Here is an 18,685-nt window from a genome sequence, read left to right as displayed (position 1 = left end):
TAAATAAAAAGCCCACAATCAATGTCTTTGTTGATCCATTGTCTAATTGTTTACATAAAATATCATAAGCTATGAATCACAGGACATTCAAAACATTTAATTATCATTTAATACAAAAAAACATGAAAACATTTTCATAGAAAAAAATGTGCCAGAACAGTATGATAAAAAAAAATATTTATGTAAAAACGGATCAATTTTTGCTAAACTTAAAAAAAAAAAAAAAAAAAAAAAAAAAGAAAGTTCAATCAGTAATAATATTATTTTTTGACACTGCAGCCTCCTTTTAAATAAATAATCTTGGTTGGTGAAAAATAATAAAAAAATGTGAACAAAATATAAAACCTAAAAATAATGATTGGAGAATGTTCTATAGTTCTTATTCGGTTATCCCTCAAAAACCACCCTGCAACGTTCTGGGAAAGTTAGTTTATGGTTATATAAATAAAACCTAAAAATAACCATTAGGGAATGTTCTGTATAAGTTCTTTTTAGGTTGTGACAAATAAACCTTCCTGCAACATTCTGGGAAGGTTAGTTTATGGTTATATAAATAAAACCTAAAAATAACCATAAGGGAATGTTCTGTATAAGTTCTTTTTAGGTTGTCAATAAAAAAAAAAACCTTCCTACAATGGTATGGGAAGGTTAGTTTATGGTAATAAAAATAAAACCTAAAAATAACCATTAGGGACATTCTATGTAGGTTCTCATTAGGTTGCCATACAAAAACCTCCCTGCAATGTTCTGGGAACGTTAGTTTATGGTTACAAAAATAGAACCTAAAGAGAATGTTCCTAGAACGTTAGGGATTGGTCCTCAAAAAAATAACCAAAAGTGGAACCAAATGCTAACCTTAGGGGAACGTTCTTTGTTTGCTGGGTATGTACAGCTTTGTGACACCAACAAAGATTATTTATTTAAAAGGAGGCTACAGTGTCAAAAATTCATATTGTTACTGACTGAACATTTCGAACAAGACCAGATACTACAAGACCCAGACCAGTACCAGAGTCTCTAAAACCCAGACCATGACTAGTCCCCTCAAGTCCCAGACCAGTACCTGTCATTCCATGAACCAGGCTGTCCATTTCAATTTCACAGAGGAATGTATCGCAACATTCATTTTAAGCATTTAACAATCATATCCTCTCCTCTTTTTAAAGTTTTGTTATGTTTTAGTTCTGGTATGTGTGGAATGGGGAAAAAAAATAAATAAATCTCACCAGTGGACACACTAATGTGGACCATGCAGAACCAACAGAGCCTATAAATATTAGATAAGAAAATCTGGAGGGCATTTCATTGACACCTGAACTTGCAAAGAGCAGAACACCACATTTTGTACGTATGAATTTATCTTCAATAATAATTTTATAATTTTTAAAATACATACCATGCTTTTTTATAAAGTATTTTTAAACATTAAAATGTTCAATGTCAATGTAAATTCAAGTGCAAAGCTGTATGTTGTGTATATTTAAGGTTTTTATGATTGGAAACCAGATTTACCTAACTTTCCCCCTTTTTCATATAAATAGGTTAAAATGCCACAGCTGGTGTTTATCTTGGTATTTCATGCTCTTATGTCACTTCAAATGTCGGTATAGCATGTTCACACTTTGATGACAATGTTTGTTACAAATACAGCCATATAAGAGGCTGTGGCACATACAGTAAGTCATGTTGTCTTTTATTTATTGAGGCAGAGGAAGAATGCCAGTTGTCTGATGTCTCAAAGCTGAAGGAAGAAATTCTCAGGCTTAATAATAAATTGGTGATCGGGGAATGGAAAGTTTCATATCTGCGCACACACCGGTGCATCAAACTCTTGTGGTCACTGGACCACAATAAGACATCTGAAAATACTACTGGACCTTTACCAACCTTACCAAGTACTGGAGGCACACTATTAGTTTATGACAAAGGTCATATATACCAACCTTCTCAAAATGAAAATTGTTCCAAAAAATAAATTCAACCTTACACACTCCTTTGGGGTCTGAGGGACCATAAATTCTTTATGAGAATTTATTATAAACCAAATTCAGCTTGCTAAAATGTCCTCCATGAATAAATGTACATTATTTCTGCCTGTAAACATAAATAAAATGCAGTGAATTTGATAAGATGTGTACTAACTGGGATCAAACTAACCCCAAAAAGAAACAACATTTTAATCCTTTATTTTAAAAAAATTAAAAAATAAAATCAGCTTTCTGAAAAGTGCATGCCTAGTTTGTAATAAAACAGAGGGTCAAAGCTTCAATAATTTATACAGAATAATATTTGGTTAATTCTGAAATGATGATTTTTTTTACATTTTATTATTATTATATTTTTTTAAATGCACAGTCTCTGGGAACCCAAACAACCAGAAAGTAAAACTTAAGAGAACAAGTTGGTTGAATCTTTTCATTGTTATCTCTGCAATTTATATTCCCTATAGATTGTTCTGAGTTATATGATAGACTAAAACCAGGAAGTGGATTCTACAGGATTAAACCCAAACCATCATTTGAACCGTTCCTTGTGTACTGTGACATGGATGATGGCAGGGGCTGGACTGTGATTCAGAAACGTGTCAATGGGAAAGTTGATTTCGAAAGGCAAGTCGATAACTATAAGTCAAATACACAGTGTCTTTGTAATAGTGCTTGCCTATAGGTGTTTGATTCTTACATTTAGAATTATAAAAAAAACAACGTGATAACATCATTTTACTCACAGAAAGTGGGAGGATTATAAAAATGGATTTGGCAATTTCCTGTCAAGTAGAGATGTATTCTGGCTTGGGAATGAATGTATTCATGCTTTGCTCAGTGATTGTAAGATTCTCCATGAGCATATGAGACTGTGAACTGTGAACTGTGTTTGAGCTGGTCATTTTACATTTCTATTCTGGAATTATTTATTTGGAAACCTCTTTAGGTGAGAATGTGATGAAGATCAATTTGATGGACTGGAAAGGAGAGACATCTTACGCTATATATGAAAATTTCAGTGTGTCAGATGAAAAGGTAAACTGTTCTCAGTTAAAATAAAATGCTTCCCATTCCAGCAGAAATACACATTTTAAGTTCTCTCATCTGTAATGCAACAAAACTGATATCCTCATCCATCCTCAGGATAAGTACAGGCTGCTCTGTGGGATGTACAGTGGTCAAGCAGGGGATGCTCTGTCTGGAGGGGCCAATATGGTGGAGCAGTGGTCAGCCTCTCATAATGGCATGCAATTCAGCACCCGGGACCAGGATCATGACCGCTACCTACAGGGCAGCTGTGCTAAAGTGAGCAGGGGAGGCTGATGGTATAACAGGTGAGTCTTTTCTGCTGAGCAGGGTACCCTGGCCCTATTTATTGTTACTTTATGGCCACTTCTTTACACTAAGCACAGTTTAACTCTTTAGCATAGAAGTTTACTTTTCATATTATTTGCTTATACATTTGTGAATTCATGTCCCATCTTGTTTGTAAACTCTGTCCTTTCTTGTTTGTGAACTCACTGTCTTGTCTTGTTTGTAAACTCCCTCTCTTGTTTTGTTTGTAAACTCTTTCTCATGTCTCGTTTATAAACTCCTTGTCTTGTTTTGTTTGTAAACTTTCTCATGTCTCGTTTATAAACTCCTTGTCTTGTCTTGTTTGTAAACTCTTTCTCATGTCTCGTTTATAAACTCCTTGTCTTGTCTTGTTTGTAAACTCTTTCTCATGTCTCGTTTATAAACTCCTTGTCTTGTCTTGTTTGTAAACTTTCTCATGTCTCGTTTATAAACTCGTCTTGTCTTGTTTGTAAACTCTTTCTCATGTCTCGTTTATAAACTCCTTGTCTTGTCTTGTTTGTAAACTCTTTCTCATGTCTCGTTTATAAACTCCCTGTCTTGTCTTGTTTGTAAACTTTTTCTCATGTCTCGTTTATAAACTCCCTGTCTTGTCTTGTTTGTAAATGCTTTCTTATGCCTCATTTATAAATTCCCTGTCCTGTCTGTTGGTAAACTCTCTGTCTTCTCTTGTTTGTAAACTCTTTCTCATGTCTCATTTATAAACCTCCTGTCCTGTATTGTTTGTAAACTCCCTGCCCTGTCTTGTTTGTAAACTCTTTCTCCTGTCTCGTTTATAAACTCCCTGTCTTCTCTTGTTTGTAAACTCTCCCATGTCTCTTTTGTAAACTCCCAGTCCTATATTGTTTGTAAACTATTTCATGTCCTTGCAGGTTTGTAAAATCCCTGTCCTGTGTTAATGTTTCATGTTTCAGGTGTCATGCTGCAAATCTTAATGGGAGGTTTTACAGGGGTGGAGAGTATAAAGCCAAACATGATACCGGTGTGGTCTGGAGCACCTGGAAAGGATTGTGGTACACTCTAAGGCACACATCCACGAAGGTCCGGCCCAGCACCTACATGGACAACCTAGGGAGTGGAGCAGGACCCGCAGAGTGGCCAATCAAATAATCTCATCATACACATTTATGTCCTTTACAGTATCTATAAGGATAACTGTGGTTATTAGAGCTTTCTGTTAACCACAAATGTGCCAAAAGCAAGGGAGTATCTCAGAGGGACTCTTGGCACAACTAATGAACACATTATGTTTTCCTTTATAAAGTGTGTAAAGTAATTTCAATATTGTAACTTTTTGTTTAGTTAAGTACTAATCAAGCTTTGCATGAATGCAGTGTTTATATATAATAATAAATAATAAAAGAAGCATCTGAACATACTGCAAGTCTTGGCTGAGGTAGCACATCAACAATGCAATATTGATTCATTTTTTACTTTGTCAACAGTGAAAAAACACTCTTACTGTGTATATATTTTCATCTCTCCTTCCAACAGCTGCAATTTCATATTGTCCAGTGTACAAACAAATCCAAACATTTGTGTTATCCAAAACATGATTTCAATTATTATGCATTCATATTGTGTTATATTCTTGTGATAATAATATATCATTTATGTGAGGGTGGTTTGCATAAGATTAACAAGTCTTTTCAAATTCATAGTAAAAATGCAATGTGAGAAACTGGGAACACTGTATAAAACTGATCATAAAGATTTCATTTGATGTATTCATCCCATTAACAAGCAACAAAGATCTTCTCAAATCTGATATGCATGTCCACATGGTGCAAAATTTTGAAAAACTGACTCCCACAATTATAAACAAGTGCTTCATTCCATAAAGACATTTATTTTAAAGAGTTTGCATCAGCAGAGTTTGGGAAACTCACAAAAACTCTGGCTCAATCAGGTGAGTCTTTGAATATTCAGAACCTCTACTCCATCTTCCTCGCCCAAGTATACAGAAATGTCCATCATGTGCTGCTCTGACTCAGTGAGACTATAGGGGGAGCTGCTGTAATCCGCAGAGAGAGGAAGGCTGCGACAGCGCCCCCTGCGCTGTTCTGAGGTAGAGAATGTGGAACTGCGTTGCCTTTGGCAGGTAGATGAATTAGCCTCTCGTAGCTTCCTGGCTAGGATGTTTCTCTGGATGGGGGAGGGGCCTCTTCTGCTCAAGTTCTGTTCTGCCCTTTCTGCTCTGTCCATTGCGGAAGAAGGGCTCCGAGCCAGCCTTTGATAATTCACAAGGGGATCTTTAGTGGGTGTTATTGGAGCTGAATTAGGAACTGCTAAAGTATTATCTTTTGAGTTTGACTGAGATAGGGGAGTGTCCACCCATGGCCTCCTCCTATGGTCACCCGAGCTATTAGTTATACTAGGTTTGGAACAGGACCAGACCTCAAGTTCAGGAAGTGTCTGCTCCCAGGTTCGATTTCGAGAAGTCACTTGAGTCATGCTCCTCTCTCGGAAGAGTTGCGATGCAGGCAACTGCTGCTGGTTGTTCTCATGGAAGCTTGATGTCCTCCTGAAATTTGGATTATTGGAGTAGGTCACTCTATTGCGCTCTACCATCTCCACCCAATCTGCTGTGCGCTCAAGACGGCGGGCGTTGACACTGAATGCAGACTTTTGGGGTCCCAGCAACATGTCCAGCTTGTGCCTATCCGACAAAGCGCCCATGATTTTTGGAGGCCACGTAGGTTCAAGGAAGGGAGACTTTATGCGGAATTGGCTGCTGTTGGCTTCCTCTGGGCTGTCAACTTCCTGAGGCACTGGAGTTAGACCTGCAGGGGTTGAAGCTGAGGCTTCCAGCATGGTGTCATCAACTGGACTCTGGGACACATGATAGACTTTAGTGGCCTCTTTTAACCCCTTCTTCTTCATCTCTTTGAGCTGCTGTTGAGCTAAGCGATAGCCAAAAATAGGGGGAAGGATCTTTTGGCCAGATGGAGACATTCTCTCCGGGACTTGAGGAAGAGGTAGAGACATGCTATGCTGTCGAGCAAGCACACCTCTGTCGGAAGACCCTTGCTTGGCAGGCAAGTTTAGCCCCTTTTGTAGGGGAGCTGCTTGCAAACTCTCTGAGAAACTGGGTCTCTGCGTGCTGTGACCACAAATAGAAGCCTCATCAGAGTTTTTTCGGCCACTGGGAGAGTGAATGGAGCTGCGCCGCATGGAGCTGCATTTAGGAGCACGGCAGAGTTTTCTCCACACAGTAATTAGGATGGTGGCCAGGATCACAGCCAGGCACAGGGAGATCCCAGCCACTACTACTAGATTCCCAGCTAGGGGAGAGCTCACAGCTGGGGGATGGGTGCCAGATGGAGGGGAAAGCTCCTCTAAATAAATTTGGAAACAAGAAGGTTGTTTTAATAATCCTGCAATTCTTATTAGTGTCTTGAAGAACCAACAGTTCTTCTGAACATAGATTATTGTATGTTACAGAAATGTAAAGTAAACTGAAATCTAAACACAGACATTATATCTCTTCAGGCCCTCAGAGTTAGAAGAAAGCTTACCAGTGCAGTCTTCCAGCGAACAGTGCGATTGCTCCCTAACCATGCCAGTGCACTTCATCCCACCACCAGAGGGTAGTAGACACTCACGTACACGCTCTCGAACCCCTTCACCACATGTCACACTGCAACCGCTCCATGGCTGCCATGGACCCCACATTTCTTAAAATACACATCGGAGAGGAGAAAGGAATTTAAAATAATTATTTATATATGCATACACCCTAAATTACAATGAGCACAAGTCAAATTATTTTTCTTTTTAGGTTCTTTTATCCAATATAGGCTCATTGTGTGAAGCGCTCAAATCTATAATGGGCTTTTGGTTTGGTCCACCTTAAACGTTTTGCTGTCTGATCGGGGGTGGGGAAACCCCTTGAGCACTTTTCCACTTCTATATCAGAAGTCTTAATTTAAGGCAAAACATGGGACAGTCTACAGTGCATCTATAGTGCATACGGAAAGTTTTCACAGCGCTTCATTTTTTCCACATTTTGTTATGTAACAGCCTTATTCCAAAATGGATTAAATTCATTATTTTCCTCAAAATTCTACAAACAATACCCCATAATGACAACGTGAAAGAAGTTTGTTTGAAATCTTTGCAAATTTATTAAAAAAAAAAAAATGAAAAAAAAAAAAAAATCACACGTAAATAAGTATTCACAGCCTTTGCCATGACACTCAAAATTGAGCTCAGGTGCATCCTGTTTCCACTGATCATCCTTGAGATGTTTCTACAACTTGACTGAAGTCCACCTGTGGTAAATTCAGTTGATTGGACATGATTTGGAAAGGCACACACCTGTCTATCAGGTCCCACAGTTAACAGTGCATGTCAGAGCACAAACCAAGCCATGAAGTCCAAGGAATTGTCTGTAGACCTCCGAGACAGGATTGTATTGAGGTACAAATCTGGGGAAGGGTACAGAAAAATTTCTGCAGCATTGAAGGTCCCAATGAGCACAGTGGCCTCCATCATCCATAAATGGAAGAAGTTTGGAACCACCTGGACTCTTCCTAGAGCTGGCCGCCTGGCCAAACTGAGCGATCGGGGGAGAAGGGCCTTAGTCAGGGAGGTGACCAAGAACCCGATGGTCACTCTGACGGAGCTCCAGCATTTCTCTGTGGAGAGAGGAGAACCTTCCAGAAGAACAACCATCTCTGCAGCACTCCACCAATCAGGCCTGTATGATAGAGTGGCCAGACGGAAGCCACTCCTCAGTAAAAGGCACATGACAGCCAGCCAGGAGTTTGCCAAAAGGCATCTGAAGGACTGTCAGACCATGAGAAACAAAGATTGAAATCTTTGGCCTGAATGGCAAGCGTCATGTCTGGAGGAAACCAGGCACTGCTCATCACCTGGCCAATACCATCCCTACAGTGAAGCATGGTGGTGGCAGCATCATGCTGTGGGGATGTTTTTCAGCGGCAGGAACTGGGAGACTAGTCAGGATCGAGGGAAAGATGAATGCAGCAATGTACAGAGACATCCTTGATGAAAACCTGCTCCAGAGCGCTCTGGACCTCAGACTGGGGTGAAGGTTCATCTTCCAACAGGACAACGACCCTAAGCACACTGCCAAGATAACAAAGGAGTGGCTCTGGGACAACTCTGTGAATGTCCTTGAGTGGCCCAGCCAGAGCCCAGACTTGAACCCAATTGAACATGCTCCCCATCCAACCTGATGGAGCTTGAGAGGTCCTGCAAAGAAGAATGGGAGAAACTGCCCAAAAATACGTGTGCCAAGCTTGTAGCATCATACTCAAAAAGACTTGAGGCTGTAATTGGTGCCAAAGGTGCTTCAACAAAGTATTGAGCAAAGGCTGTGAATACTTATGTACTTTTTTTTTCTCGTTTTTTATTTTTAATAAATTTGCAAAGATTTCAAACAAACTTCTTTCATGTTGTCATTATGGGGTATTGTTTGTAGAATTTTGAGGAAAATAATGAATTTAATCCATTTTGGAATAAGGTTGTAACATAACAAAATGTGGAAAAAGTGAAGCGCTGTGAATACTTTCCGGATGCACTGTAAGCAAATATGGGATGTTTGGCGACCCTAGTGTTGTGAGAAAACCCCATTGGGTTCTTATAATTGTGGAACCTAAATTCCTGGTAACTGGCAAACCATTAACAGTGGTATATCAACAAACAAATTCAAACCTTTCAAACAACTTCAGAATAAATGCAAGACTCAAATGCAAAAACACAGCCCCAAAGGTCTGACTCACTTGTATTCCTTTGCACAATAACACAGGTGTGTGTTAAACTGGCCTGACTGTAGACGAGTGTGAAATGAAAGCAGTACTTATTCCTGCCAGTGTCAAAGATGGAGCAGTTAAACTCCGTCTCATTCTCCCCTTGCGTGAGGAAGTTGAAGGCCAGATGAGAAGCAGCCTTCTCCTTACTCTCCTCCTTATAAAGCAGAACTTTTCCATTTGTAACTGTACAGGGTGGAGTGATTCGATGAACTAACACAGCTCCATCACAGCCACTTTTGTAGATATTGTCTACAAGAAGTTTGTAGGGGAAGATGCTGGACAGGTAGAGAGGACCAGAAGATTTGATGTCTTGCTGGGTGTGGGGTGATTTTATTGAAATCTGGATGAAGCCACGCTCTGTTAGAGGGGATGCACAAGTCATCTCCACATGCTGTGACCTAACCACTTTGATATTGCGTCTTATCTGGTTCTGCAACTTGTCAATGGTGTTCCTCCCTATCTGCATTTGTTCCAGGTAGCTGACATCAAGGTATAAAGATGAGGCTTTGTTACTAGGACAAGGATGGAAGTAGTCACTAGTGTACACGCCAATCCTGAAATCATTAGAGCTCCGGTTGTTGCTGCCACGATCCACAGCCAGGTGAAAGGTGGGCCAGTGCACGTGCAGAATTGGGCTCCACCACCAGATGGCAGAATGGTTAAACACACCAACCTTGTGTATCTGCTCAAGTCTGAATCTGAAGTTACTTGCATACAGGAAGCAGGAGCAGTTGAACTCCAGTGACCCTTCTGATTGGTTAAAGGGAAGTGACCTGGTGAGTACTGTAACATTCCTGTTGATGTCAATCAATGATACAGTCAGTTTGTGGTCAGTCAGGTTGCTGTCAGTGCTGTAATCCACAAAAACACTGGCATTGCTCAAGGCAATGTGCATTGAAGGCCAGAGATGGATACCAGCCATAGCTATAAGAAAGAGACACAAATTAAAACCAGTTAGTAGAACCTAACGTTTAGGAGGCAAATTGGGTGAATAGTTTGCTTCTGTGCTATAAACATGCCTTAATGATGGCATAAAGTGTCTAAATTTACAGCTCTTTATAACTAGATTTTTTTTTTTTTCTCAAGAAAATGTGAATGGTGCTTGCCCATGCAAAACCAGTGCCCTTCTATCAAGGGGAACCTACAAGGTTAGCGACTGTCCCATAGACATTCTTTGGGCGGTAAATTGGCAAGGAGACGAGGTAAGAGTTTTTGAATGGATGTCTATGTCTTCAATGAACAGTAAGGTTTTTTTCACCCTTTATATTGTCCACCAGGTGCAAATTATAAGTCTGATTGCTCTGAAAAGTAATAGCACATCTTTCCTGAACAAGCTGAGGCATCATTCATGTCTGTAGCACAAACAGTATGGGACAAGTTACACACAGAAGTTTAATACACAAGGTTAGGGGTTTTGAAAAATTTGCCGTCGCTGGTATGAGCACCATGCCAACCACTGGTGATTTTAAATTGACATTATTTTTCAGACTTGGATAGCACTTTATCGTTTGTCTGAAATATAACCTTAAATGTTAAAAATGGACATTATTTTTGTGCATTTTGAGCTAGATGACATTCTAGATGAAAACAGGAGGCATTTGATAATATGACAATACAAATCTAAAACACATAACATACAGTAGTTCTCAAGTTTAAGAAAGGTTCTACTGCTGTACTGTAATGTTGTCTGTTACTGCAGTACAATAACTTGAGGAGCCATTGTGATTTACAAATGCTGCTCTGTGTGTGTCACTTCCTGCAGAAAAAAAAAATGCATCCAGCGGAAGAGAGTGCGGGAAAAGTCAGCGACCCTCCCTTCCCCCTCATTCCATTTTCCTCTCCAGTCTATTCACGGTGCACTTGAAAATGACAATCACTGACCTTCATTTAAACTCTCTTTTGCATGTGATTATATATCTGAACATTTGTACTGTTGTCAGGTTCCCTGTGGAAGTAATAAGAACTAAATTGCATCATTACACCTGTTTAAAAACCCTGCATTGTAAGTTCTATTGTAAGCTGGCCTTTCTTTACATGCAAGGAAGACATCTCACCAAATCCAGTCAGGAAGAGTAACAGAAATAAGGTCGCTGTAGGGAAACCCTGTGTCATTCCGACTTGTTCAGCCTCTTATCATGTTTGTCCACATCACTCCACGCCACTTTTATTCAATCTGTCCTGAAATGAACATAAAGAATGAATCAAATTCATGAACATGTAATGGGAGCCAGTTGGTACGTGATAACTGTGCGGTATGTGTAAACCTCACTCCCCTGGCCTCAAGAGGTGCACTAGCGACTGACGCTATGGGCTGTAGTCTTTAGCCTCCTTGTTAACGCGCTCGCCTCCCATGCTGGCTGATGCTGGTTCGAATCCCGCTTGGAGCGGGTCGAGCAGGACTGGTAACAGTGGTGCCATGACCCGGATGGGAGTGAGGTTTAGGGTGGTGAGTGTAAGAGGAGCCACCTGGTATGTGATAGCTGTGCATTGTGTAAACCTTACTCCTCTGGCCTCAAGAGACACACTAGCAACTGATGCTAGAGGCTGTAGCCTTTAGCCTCCTTGTCAGCATGCCCGCCTCCCATGCTGGCTGACACCGGTTCGAATCCCGCGCGGAGTCAAGCAGGACCGGTAACACACACAGCACACTTAAGGATCATTCTTTCCCATTCATTCCCCATACGTACTGAACATGTTTGTTTGAAATTACCTGGCTCTATCATTGGCAACCAATAAATGAATTTGAATGGACTCTTGATAAGCACAGACTCCTAACAATACAAACACCAACTTATTTTTATTTCATTTGTATCCATTTTGGAAAGTATTAAGCAAAAAGGCTTTTAAACTATTAAAGAAAAAAAGATGGTTGGGGTAGTTTGCTGGTCATGACGTCATGGACCTCATGAATATTAATATTAATCATGAATGAAATTAATTTCAAATCATCTTATTTTACTTTTACTGTTGTCATTCTTGATGACCAATTCAAGTTCTCCAATAAATATTTCACATATTTAATTTGACAACTTTATCCCTATATCTGCAAATGTTAAAACTCCTTAAGTATTGGCAATGTTTCTTCTGCATTAGACACTTACCTGACGAAGGCTATTTCAAAAAGTGGTAGGGACCAAAAATGACCCACCCGTCCCAACCATAAATGACACCTTGCAACAATGTAATAATCACAATACATCTAAGAACTCTAAAAACCATCAACCATTTATAATGACTTTAAGCAAAATGTTGTAAATTCAGTGCCTATCTGTATCATTTCTCTGTAACACTTTACAATAAGTTTCTATTTTTTAACATTATTCAATGCATTAGGTATTACCAGTTAACTATGAACAATATATTTTAACAAAATGTATTAATCTTGCTTAATCTTAATTTATAAATTGACAATTGTTCATTGTCAGTTCCTATTGCATTAACTAATGTTAACATATGTGTTAAAGTGTTATTCATCTAATTCCAGATTATAACAGCATCAGCCAATAAGCTTAAGTGCTTAAATAGTGATGAAATAAATAGCTATATTTAGCTGATTAAAAAGAGTAGTATTTTACTTTAACACTTTACAATAAGGTCATTTAATAATTCATTTATTAATCTATCTAGCATTTATTCATCTTGGTTAATGTTAATGGACAATTGTTCATTGTTAGTTAATGTTAGTTCATAATGCATTAGCTAATGTTAACATATACAACTTTTAATGTTAATAAGTATTATATGTAGGCTACTATATATTGAAATTAACATTAACCAAGATTAATAAGTGCTGTAAAAGTATTGTTCATTATTAATTATGTTAACGAACGTTACAACCCATATTGTAAAGTGTTACCCATTTCTCTCATACAAAGACACATTACGCTTCTCTCAAAAATTAAAGAAAGCATCATCCAATAAATTTACGTGCACAGATTAAATAGTAAAATAATTAGCTCACTACATGTAGCTGATAAAAAAGTAGTTTACTCACATAAGATATTGAGCGTCATATTCTCTTCTATCACAATGTCGTGGTCCGGATAAAAGGCAACAACATGTTACCGGGAGTTTTGTTTATAAGAGTTAAATGAATGAGATCGTCACGGTGCGCAAACGGTGAGCTGCTCGGACAGGCGCGCGCTCACATTGAGTGACCGTGAGCGCGCATTCCATTGCTTCCTCTGCTTCAGCTATTATTAGAGAAATTAAGTTAGGATGCGGTCTGGACTCCACAAAAATCGATTTCGTTTTCACATCTAGCCGACGAATTACAATAAATTAAAGATGATACGAGCAATTATATCATTTTCAACATGGAGTGGTCTCTATTTCTAATACTGCAGTGGTGAAGCTTTATCCACTCCTCAATAAATCTGCTCACAAAAGAAAGGTTTGTCTCAAAGACCACCTTATACAGCTTCATATATGAAATAATGTATTTAGCAAGAATTTACTCATTGTAATACCATTTATGATTACTGGCTCACGTTTCCTTGGAATAGATGTTGTAAAAAGACTAAATAAATCAGTAGTCATACCAATTAGTGTCATGAAAAGACCAACAAGGTCAAAAATAAAATGTGTGACAAGGTTAGAGAATTTAGCAAACCAGACTTAGTATAAAACAAGCCGTACGCCAGCAATCCTACTGATACGGGAAAGATAAATGCCATTAAAACGTGAAAGAAAACTTTAAGAGAGAAAATGTTTAATTATTTTTACACAACAGTCCGATATACTGTAAATTTGGAAGACTGCATGCTCTTATGAGGTGCAAATCGAAACGGTTTTCAAATTAGCAAAGACATGCATCACTTCTCTTTTCAATGTTTCAATGGAAGTTTTTCTGCATTTAATAATCATAAAATATTTCCTTATCTCCTTTCCTCATACAATGTCTTTATGTGAATGACTTTTTAAGTATGAAGTATCCAGTAGTTCTGGAAAGGTTTATGAAGACAGTCTAACAGCACTGAACATGTGCTGGAATCACAACTTGATTCCAAATACATCATTATAATCTCTGCATCCATCACATAAATAAAAAACATTCATATATTTAACTGTTATTCCGTCCTCTTTGTGAAGAAATCACTAAACATGTTACACAGTGAGCTGTCTGAACATATCTCATACAGTCAGGTTTAGGCAAAACAGTAAGGAGTGCGGTAACACGCAAGTACATAACCAATATTCATAAAGACTCCATTGACAGTGGAAAGTTGGAGCCTCCTGTGTCCAGAGCGAGGGCTAATCGGTTATCACTTGTCTTCTGAGCGGGATCTGGTTCCAACAGGAAGCAGCTGAAAGTCAGCCAGGGTCAATATTTTATCAGTGTCATGCGTCAGAACAAGTTTGGATAAAAACGCAGACCTTCTACAGAGTCATCTCGGCATAGATGGCCCATTTTTTCAGCTAATAACAACCTGTGAAAGAGTGTGGCACATTAAAATAGAGAGAAGATGCTGGAAGATGAATAATGAATGAAATAAGAAAAGCGATTTCTCCAAATATGAAGACAGTACCTCTCTTTTGAGAGGAGAACAGAGAGTCCTAACAGCTTGGCAAACTCTTCTGCTGTGAGGGAGCCCTTCTCAGACACCTGGGAGGCAAAATGCAAAGGATTACTCTCCTATTGTTTTAAAGGAACTGCATCCTCCTTTTGTCTTTTGGGACATTTTTGACCTGTACTGAAAACCATTAAAAATGCATAAATTCTTAATTACTTTACAACACCACTAAAGACCCCCCCTTAACAAAAATCTGTTTTTTGTGGTCCCACAGTATATAATGATTGGGGGAAAAGGGCTATATTCTGAATATTAATTAACATAATTAAAAAAAAAAAAAGTTTAAAAACTTGGCAAACATTGGCAAAGGATGTACCAATTTTGTTTATTTCAATCACTTTGGGCACTTTATATTATCTCATCAATATTACAAAAATCTCTGATTTATTCTGCCGTTGCAACAAATCCTTTCCTTCCCACTAACGTCAACAATTTGTTTAGGAAGGTCCTGTAACAATTCTGCCATTTGGTGGTGGTGGTGGTTTACACACTCTACTGATTGGTTAAGTTTGGATATGGGGTTTGGGTAAGGGCATAATATTAATAAGTATATCCTTAACGCCTCGTGTGCGGAACTCGCACATACTTTCGCATTAGACATCCGGGGATTTGCACGTGATGAAGTCGTACAAGTTTATGCGAACAACATCCTGCGAGACCATACAAAATAGCCAACTCGTAAATGATTAAATCAGTTTAATGCCCATCATAACTGCTTGTCTGTGCTTTTGGATGTCTGTGCTTGACTGTGCAACAGGATTGCAAAAGCTAAATGAACATAATATAATATACTTATATTAGCATGTTCTCATAGATATATATATATATATATATATACACTGTACGTCACAAAGATTTTATATTGTTGATTCTTACGAAACATGTCACATTCATCCTAAAAACCAAAGAAAAAAAATCCTATTTTTTTAGATCACAAAGATTGTTTTTGCATTATTTTCATGTAAATTTTCATGTTTTTTTGTAATTCCCTTTATGCTTAATGCTGATTCTAATAAGATTCTATTTTTTACTGTAATACAGTAAGTGTACTGTGTTACATTAATTGCTTCAATGCAATGTTTTTTTTTTTTCTTTCTTTCTTTTTTTTTTTACATTTAAATAAGCATAAATACTGCAATAATACTGCAATAATTTAAATAATATATACAAATAAAATAAAAAAGGTCATATTACACAGTAGTGACTGAGAATTTTTTGCACTTCAGTAAAGAGTATTTGGGGGTAAAATGTGCTTCTTTGTCATGAAAATAATGTCACAATGCAAAAAGTCTTAATGGTCCTACAAAGAGGCTTCATTTTCTTTGAATTTCTTGTTTCTTTTCTTTTGATTTTAGGGTGAAACATGACCTGGACACATTCTTGACAGGTTTCAGGAGATTCAACCAAACTGAATCAAATGTGAGTGGAGCAATAATTGACGCCACACATCGAATGCTTAAATAGCACCTATTATGGTTTTTCAAATATTACATTTATTCAAATATTACCTTTCATGTAGTGTGTTATATAGATGTTTGTGAATGTAAAAACGTCTGCAAAGTTTCAAAAATCAAAATGCACAGGGGGCCTGTGTAGCTCAGTGGTAAAACTCCACTGGAGTTCACTAGTTCGCTAGTTCGAAACCCAGGGCGTGCTGAGTGACTCCAGCCAGGTCTCCTAAGCACCCAAACTGGCCCGGTTGCTAGGGAGGGTAGAGTCACATGGGGTAACCTCCTCGTGGTCACTATAATGTGGTTCGTTCTCGGTGGGGCGCGTGATGAGTTGAGCGTGGATGCCACGGTGGATGGTGTGAAGCCTCCACACACGCTATGTCTCCGTGGCAACGCGCTCAACAAGTCACGTGATAAGATGCGGATAAGGGTTGACGGTCTCAGACGTGGAGGCAACTGGGATTCGTCCTCCCGGATTGAGGCGATTCACTACGCGACCACAAGACTTAAAAGCACATTGGGAATTGGGCATTCCAAATTGGGAGAAAAAGGGGAAAAAAATCCAAAAAAATAAAAAATACAAATCAAAGTGCACGACAAATGGAGTTATTGACTCCCAAAAGAAAGAACCGATTCTGAACGCCTGAAACGAGTTGTTAGTAATTCCAGACTTACTTCCTGTACTAACCTACGTAATTTGGTAACAAAAAACCCGCCTCTAGTCTTCATTGGCTGCTCGCGAAGAGCTTTGACCTGCCCTCAAACACTACACTGAGCAGTAGACCAATCACAACAGACTGGGACATCTGACCAATCAGAGCAGAGTAGGCTCTCTGAAAGGAGGAGTTTAAAATGAATCCTTTAGAACGGATCATTGAACGAGTCGTTTTTGACATTGGGGAAAAGAAAGCAATGCTGCAATTTAAATTACCTTGGATGCATGTAAATCTATTGTATGAGACCTTTAAAACAAAATCAGGCATGTTTAAAAACCATAATAGGTGCTCTTTAAAGATCTTCCAATACACTCATGTTTTTGAACATTTCTTTCGTATACCACATCTGCCTTGGACTCTTCAGGGTTGGACATTTCTAATCTGACACGCCCATCACTCCAGCTCTTTGACCTAAAACACCACCAACCCATCACATCTGCTAGCTGTGTCTTGTCCAAAACACTTTGAAGGTGGTTAGTTTCATACAATGGAGACTTTGAACACCAGCGTTTCTATGAGCCTGAAATGGGAAACTTCTCTCACTCTCCTGTCCACAAACATTAAATGGATGAGAAAGAAATTGGCTGTACAAGTTTGTGGTCATAGATCCGATCCATTTTCCACTCTACAAACCCATAATTAAACATGACAGGATATTCAAGCATGATGTTTGTACGGTCACATAAGTGATTTCACAGATGGGGGTAAATAATGGCATGACACTCACGTTATCTAATGCTGAGGCAATCATTTCCTCCTCACTGTGAGACTGGAGTTGAACAACCATCACCCCGCTGTCAAACACTCGCAACCTGACAGAGAGAGAAAATAAAGTTTTAGATGCTGGGTACTTAAAGTACACAACAAGAGTCAGAATATTGCTGCTAAATTCCATGAAATCTAACACATTTACTTTTATGCATTTGGCGGGCTTTTATCCAAAGCAACATAAAATACATTCAGGGTATATATTTGATTAGTTTGTGTGTTTATAGTCTCTGGGACTTGAACCAATGACTATGGTGTTGCTAACTCCATGCTATACTAACTCAGCTGAAGGAACACTATAGTGTGCAAAATGCAAAATGAAGCACGCCTAATTGCAGTTAGTGACCCACATGGTTGTTTTCTTTTGAAAGGTGGAAAATAAAGACAAGAGACAGAGGGCCGACATGGGTCCTGAAAACAGGAAGTCTGGCAGGAAGTGGCTGACCAATCCCACACTGACCTGCCTCTGCTTACAAAGCCTGGCTTGCACACACTCAAATGCATGCTGGCTCTCTTTTAATCACGCAAACACACACATTCACACCCTTACCGCAGAGGGAGCTTAAGCGACTCAAACATCTTGCAGGCATTGACCAAGTCCTCTGGCGAGAGAAGCTAAGAAAATCAAGAATGACAGATTATACGTATTTAAGGCTCATCAGACATATCTTTTAAAATACATTCCTATGCCTAATGAATTATTCAAGTATGGCATATTATTAGCACTTACATTAACTAATTAATTAACTAATAAAAATGTATTACCAACACCTCAAAGACAAATTTAAGATTGTGTCCATGTTATTTAAGATATTAAACACTTTTTACAGCCTAACATTTTGAAATGTGAATTTAAGACTCGCTAATACTTTCTATACTTTCTCCAGATGACGCTCACTCCTAATGATGCTGGACAGGAGATCAGGATCAGCTATGATTAACTCTGTGATAAGAGACACTAATGCTGTCGTCTACAAAAAGCAACACTAGTGCCACAACATTTCACATGGATCCAAAGATGTTCTTATGTTGCAGGGCTACATTGTTTCTTTAAGGAGC

General features: G+C 38.7%; 2 protein-coding genes, 1 long non-coding RNA gene and 1 pseudogene across 6 annotated transcripts in view; 2 read left to right on the top strand and 2 right to left on the bottom strand.

Annotated features, from left to right (window-relative positions):
* Window positions 1–634: 634 nt before the first annotated feature.
* LOC127433232 (fibrinogen-like protein 1) lies at window positions 635–4,735 on the top strand (annotated as a pseudogene).
* A 19-nt stretch (window positions 4,736–4,754) lies between these two features.
* On the bottom strand, window positions 4,755–13,294 carry LOC127433263 (thrombospondin type-1 domain-containing protein 1-like). Of its 4 annotated transcripts, none has more exons than XM_051684976.1 (5): window positions 13,113–13,294; window positions 11,173–11,708; window positions 9,089–10,042; window positions 6,857–7,015; window positions 4,755–6,676 (listed from the first exon to the last, which is right to left on the bottom strand). In XM_051684976.1, the coding sequence occupies exons 2-5, from the start codon at window positions 11,228–11,230 to the stop codon at window positions 5,244–5,246; spliced, it is 2,604 nt and encodes an 867-aa protein (XP_051540936.1). In that variant the 5' UTR covers window positions 11,231–11,708; window positions 13,113–13,294; the 3' UTR covers window positions 4,755–5,243. The 4 variants fall into 4 exon arrangements, with proteins under 4 accessions (XP_051540936.1, XP_051540937.1, XP_051540935.1 ...); XM_051684977.1 differs by having other exon boundaries at window positions 11,173–11,291; window positions 13,113–13,292; XM_051684975.1 differs by having other exon boundaries at window positions 11,173–11,296; window positions 13,113–13,264.
* LOC127433269 (uncharacterized) lies at window positions 9,797–11,166 on the top strand. Its single transcript, XR_007895865.1, has 3 exons — window positions 9,797–9,894; window positions 10,205–10,320; window positions 10,881–11,166. It is a non-coding gene; the product is annotated as an uncharacterized LOC127433269 (long non-coding RNA).
* Window positions 13,295–13,843: 549 nt separating the features above from the next.
* Window positions 13,844–18,685, bottom strand: part of vps36 (vacuolar protein sorting 36 homolog) — a 15,830-nt gene continuing 10,988 nt past the window's right edge. Inside the window, exons 11-14 of the mRNA XM_051684987.1 lie at window positions 18,177–18,241; window positions 17,586–17,670; window positions 14,647–14,723; window positions 13,844–14,547 (exon numbers count right to left, since the gene is read on the bottom strand). Of these exons, the coding sequence (XP_051540947.1) occupies window positions 14,466–14,547; window positions 14,647–14,723; window positions 17,586–17,670; window positions 18,177–18,241 (309 nt within the window). The 3' untranslated portion in view covers window positions 13,844–14,465. The remainder of the gene's footprint in view (window positions 14,548–14,646; window positions 14,724–17,585; window positions 17,671–18,176; window positions 18,242–18,685) is intronic.

Source organism: Myxocyprinus asiaticus, chromosome 43, assembly GCF_019703515.2.
Source record: "Myxocyprinus asiaticus isolate MX2 ecotype Aquarium Trade chromosome 43, UBuf_Myxa_2, whole genome shotgun sequence".
NCBI lineage: Eukaryota > Metazoa > Chordata > Actinopteri > Cypriniformes > Catostomidae > Myxocyprinus > Myxocyprinus asiaticus.
Note: the sequence above shows the minus strand (reverse complement) of the source record. Positions and strands in the feature narration are given on the sequence as shown.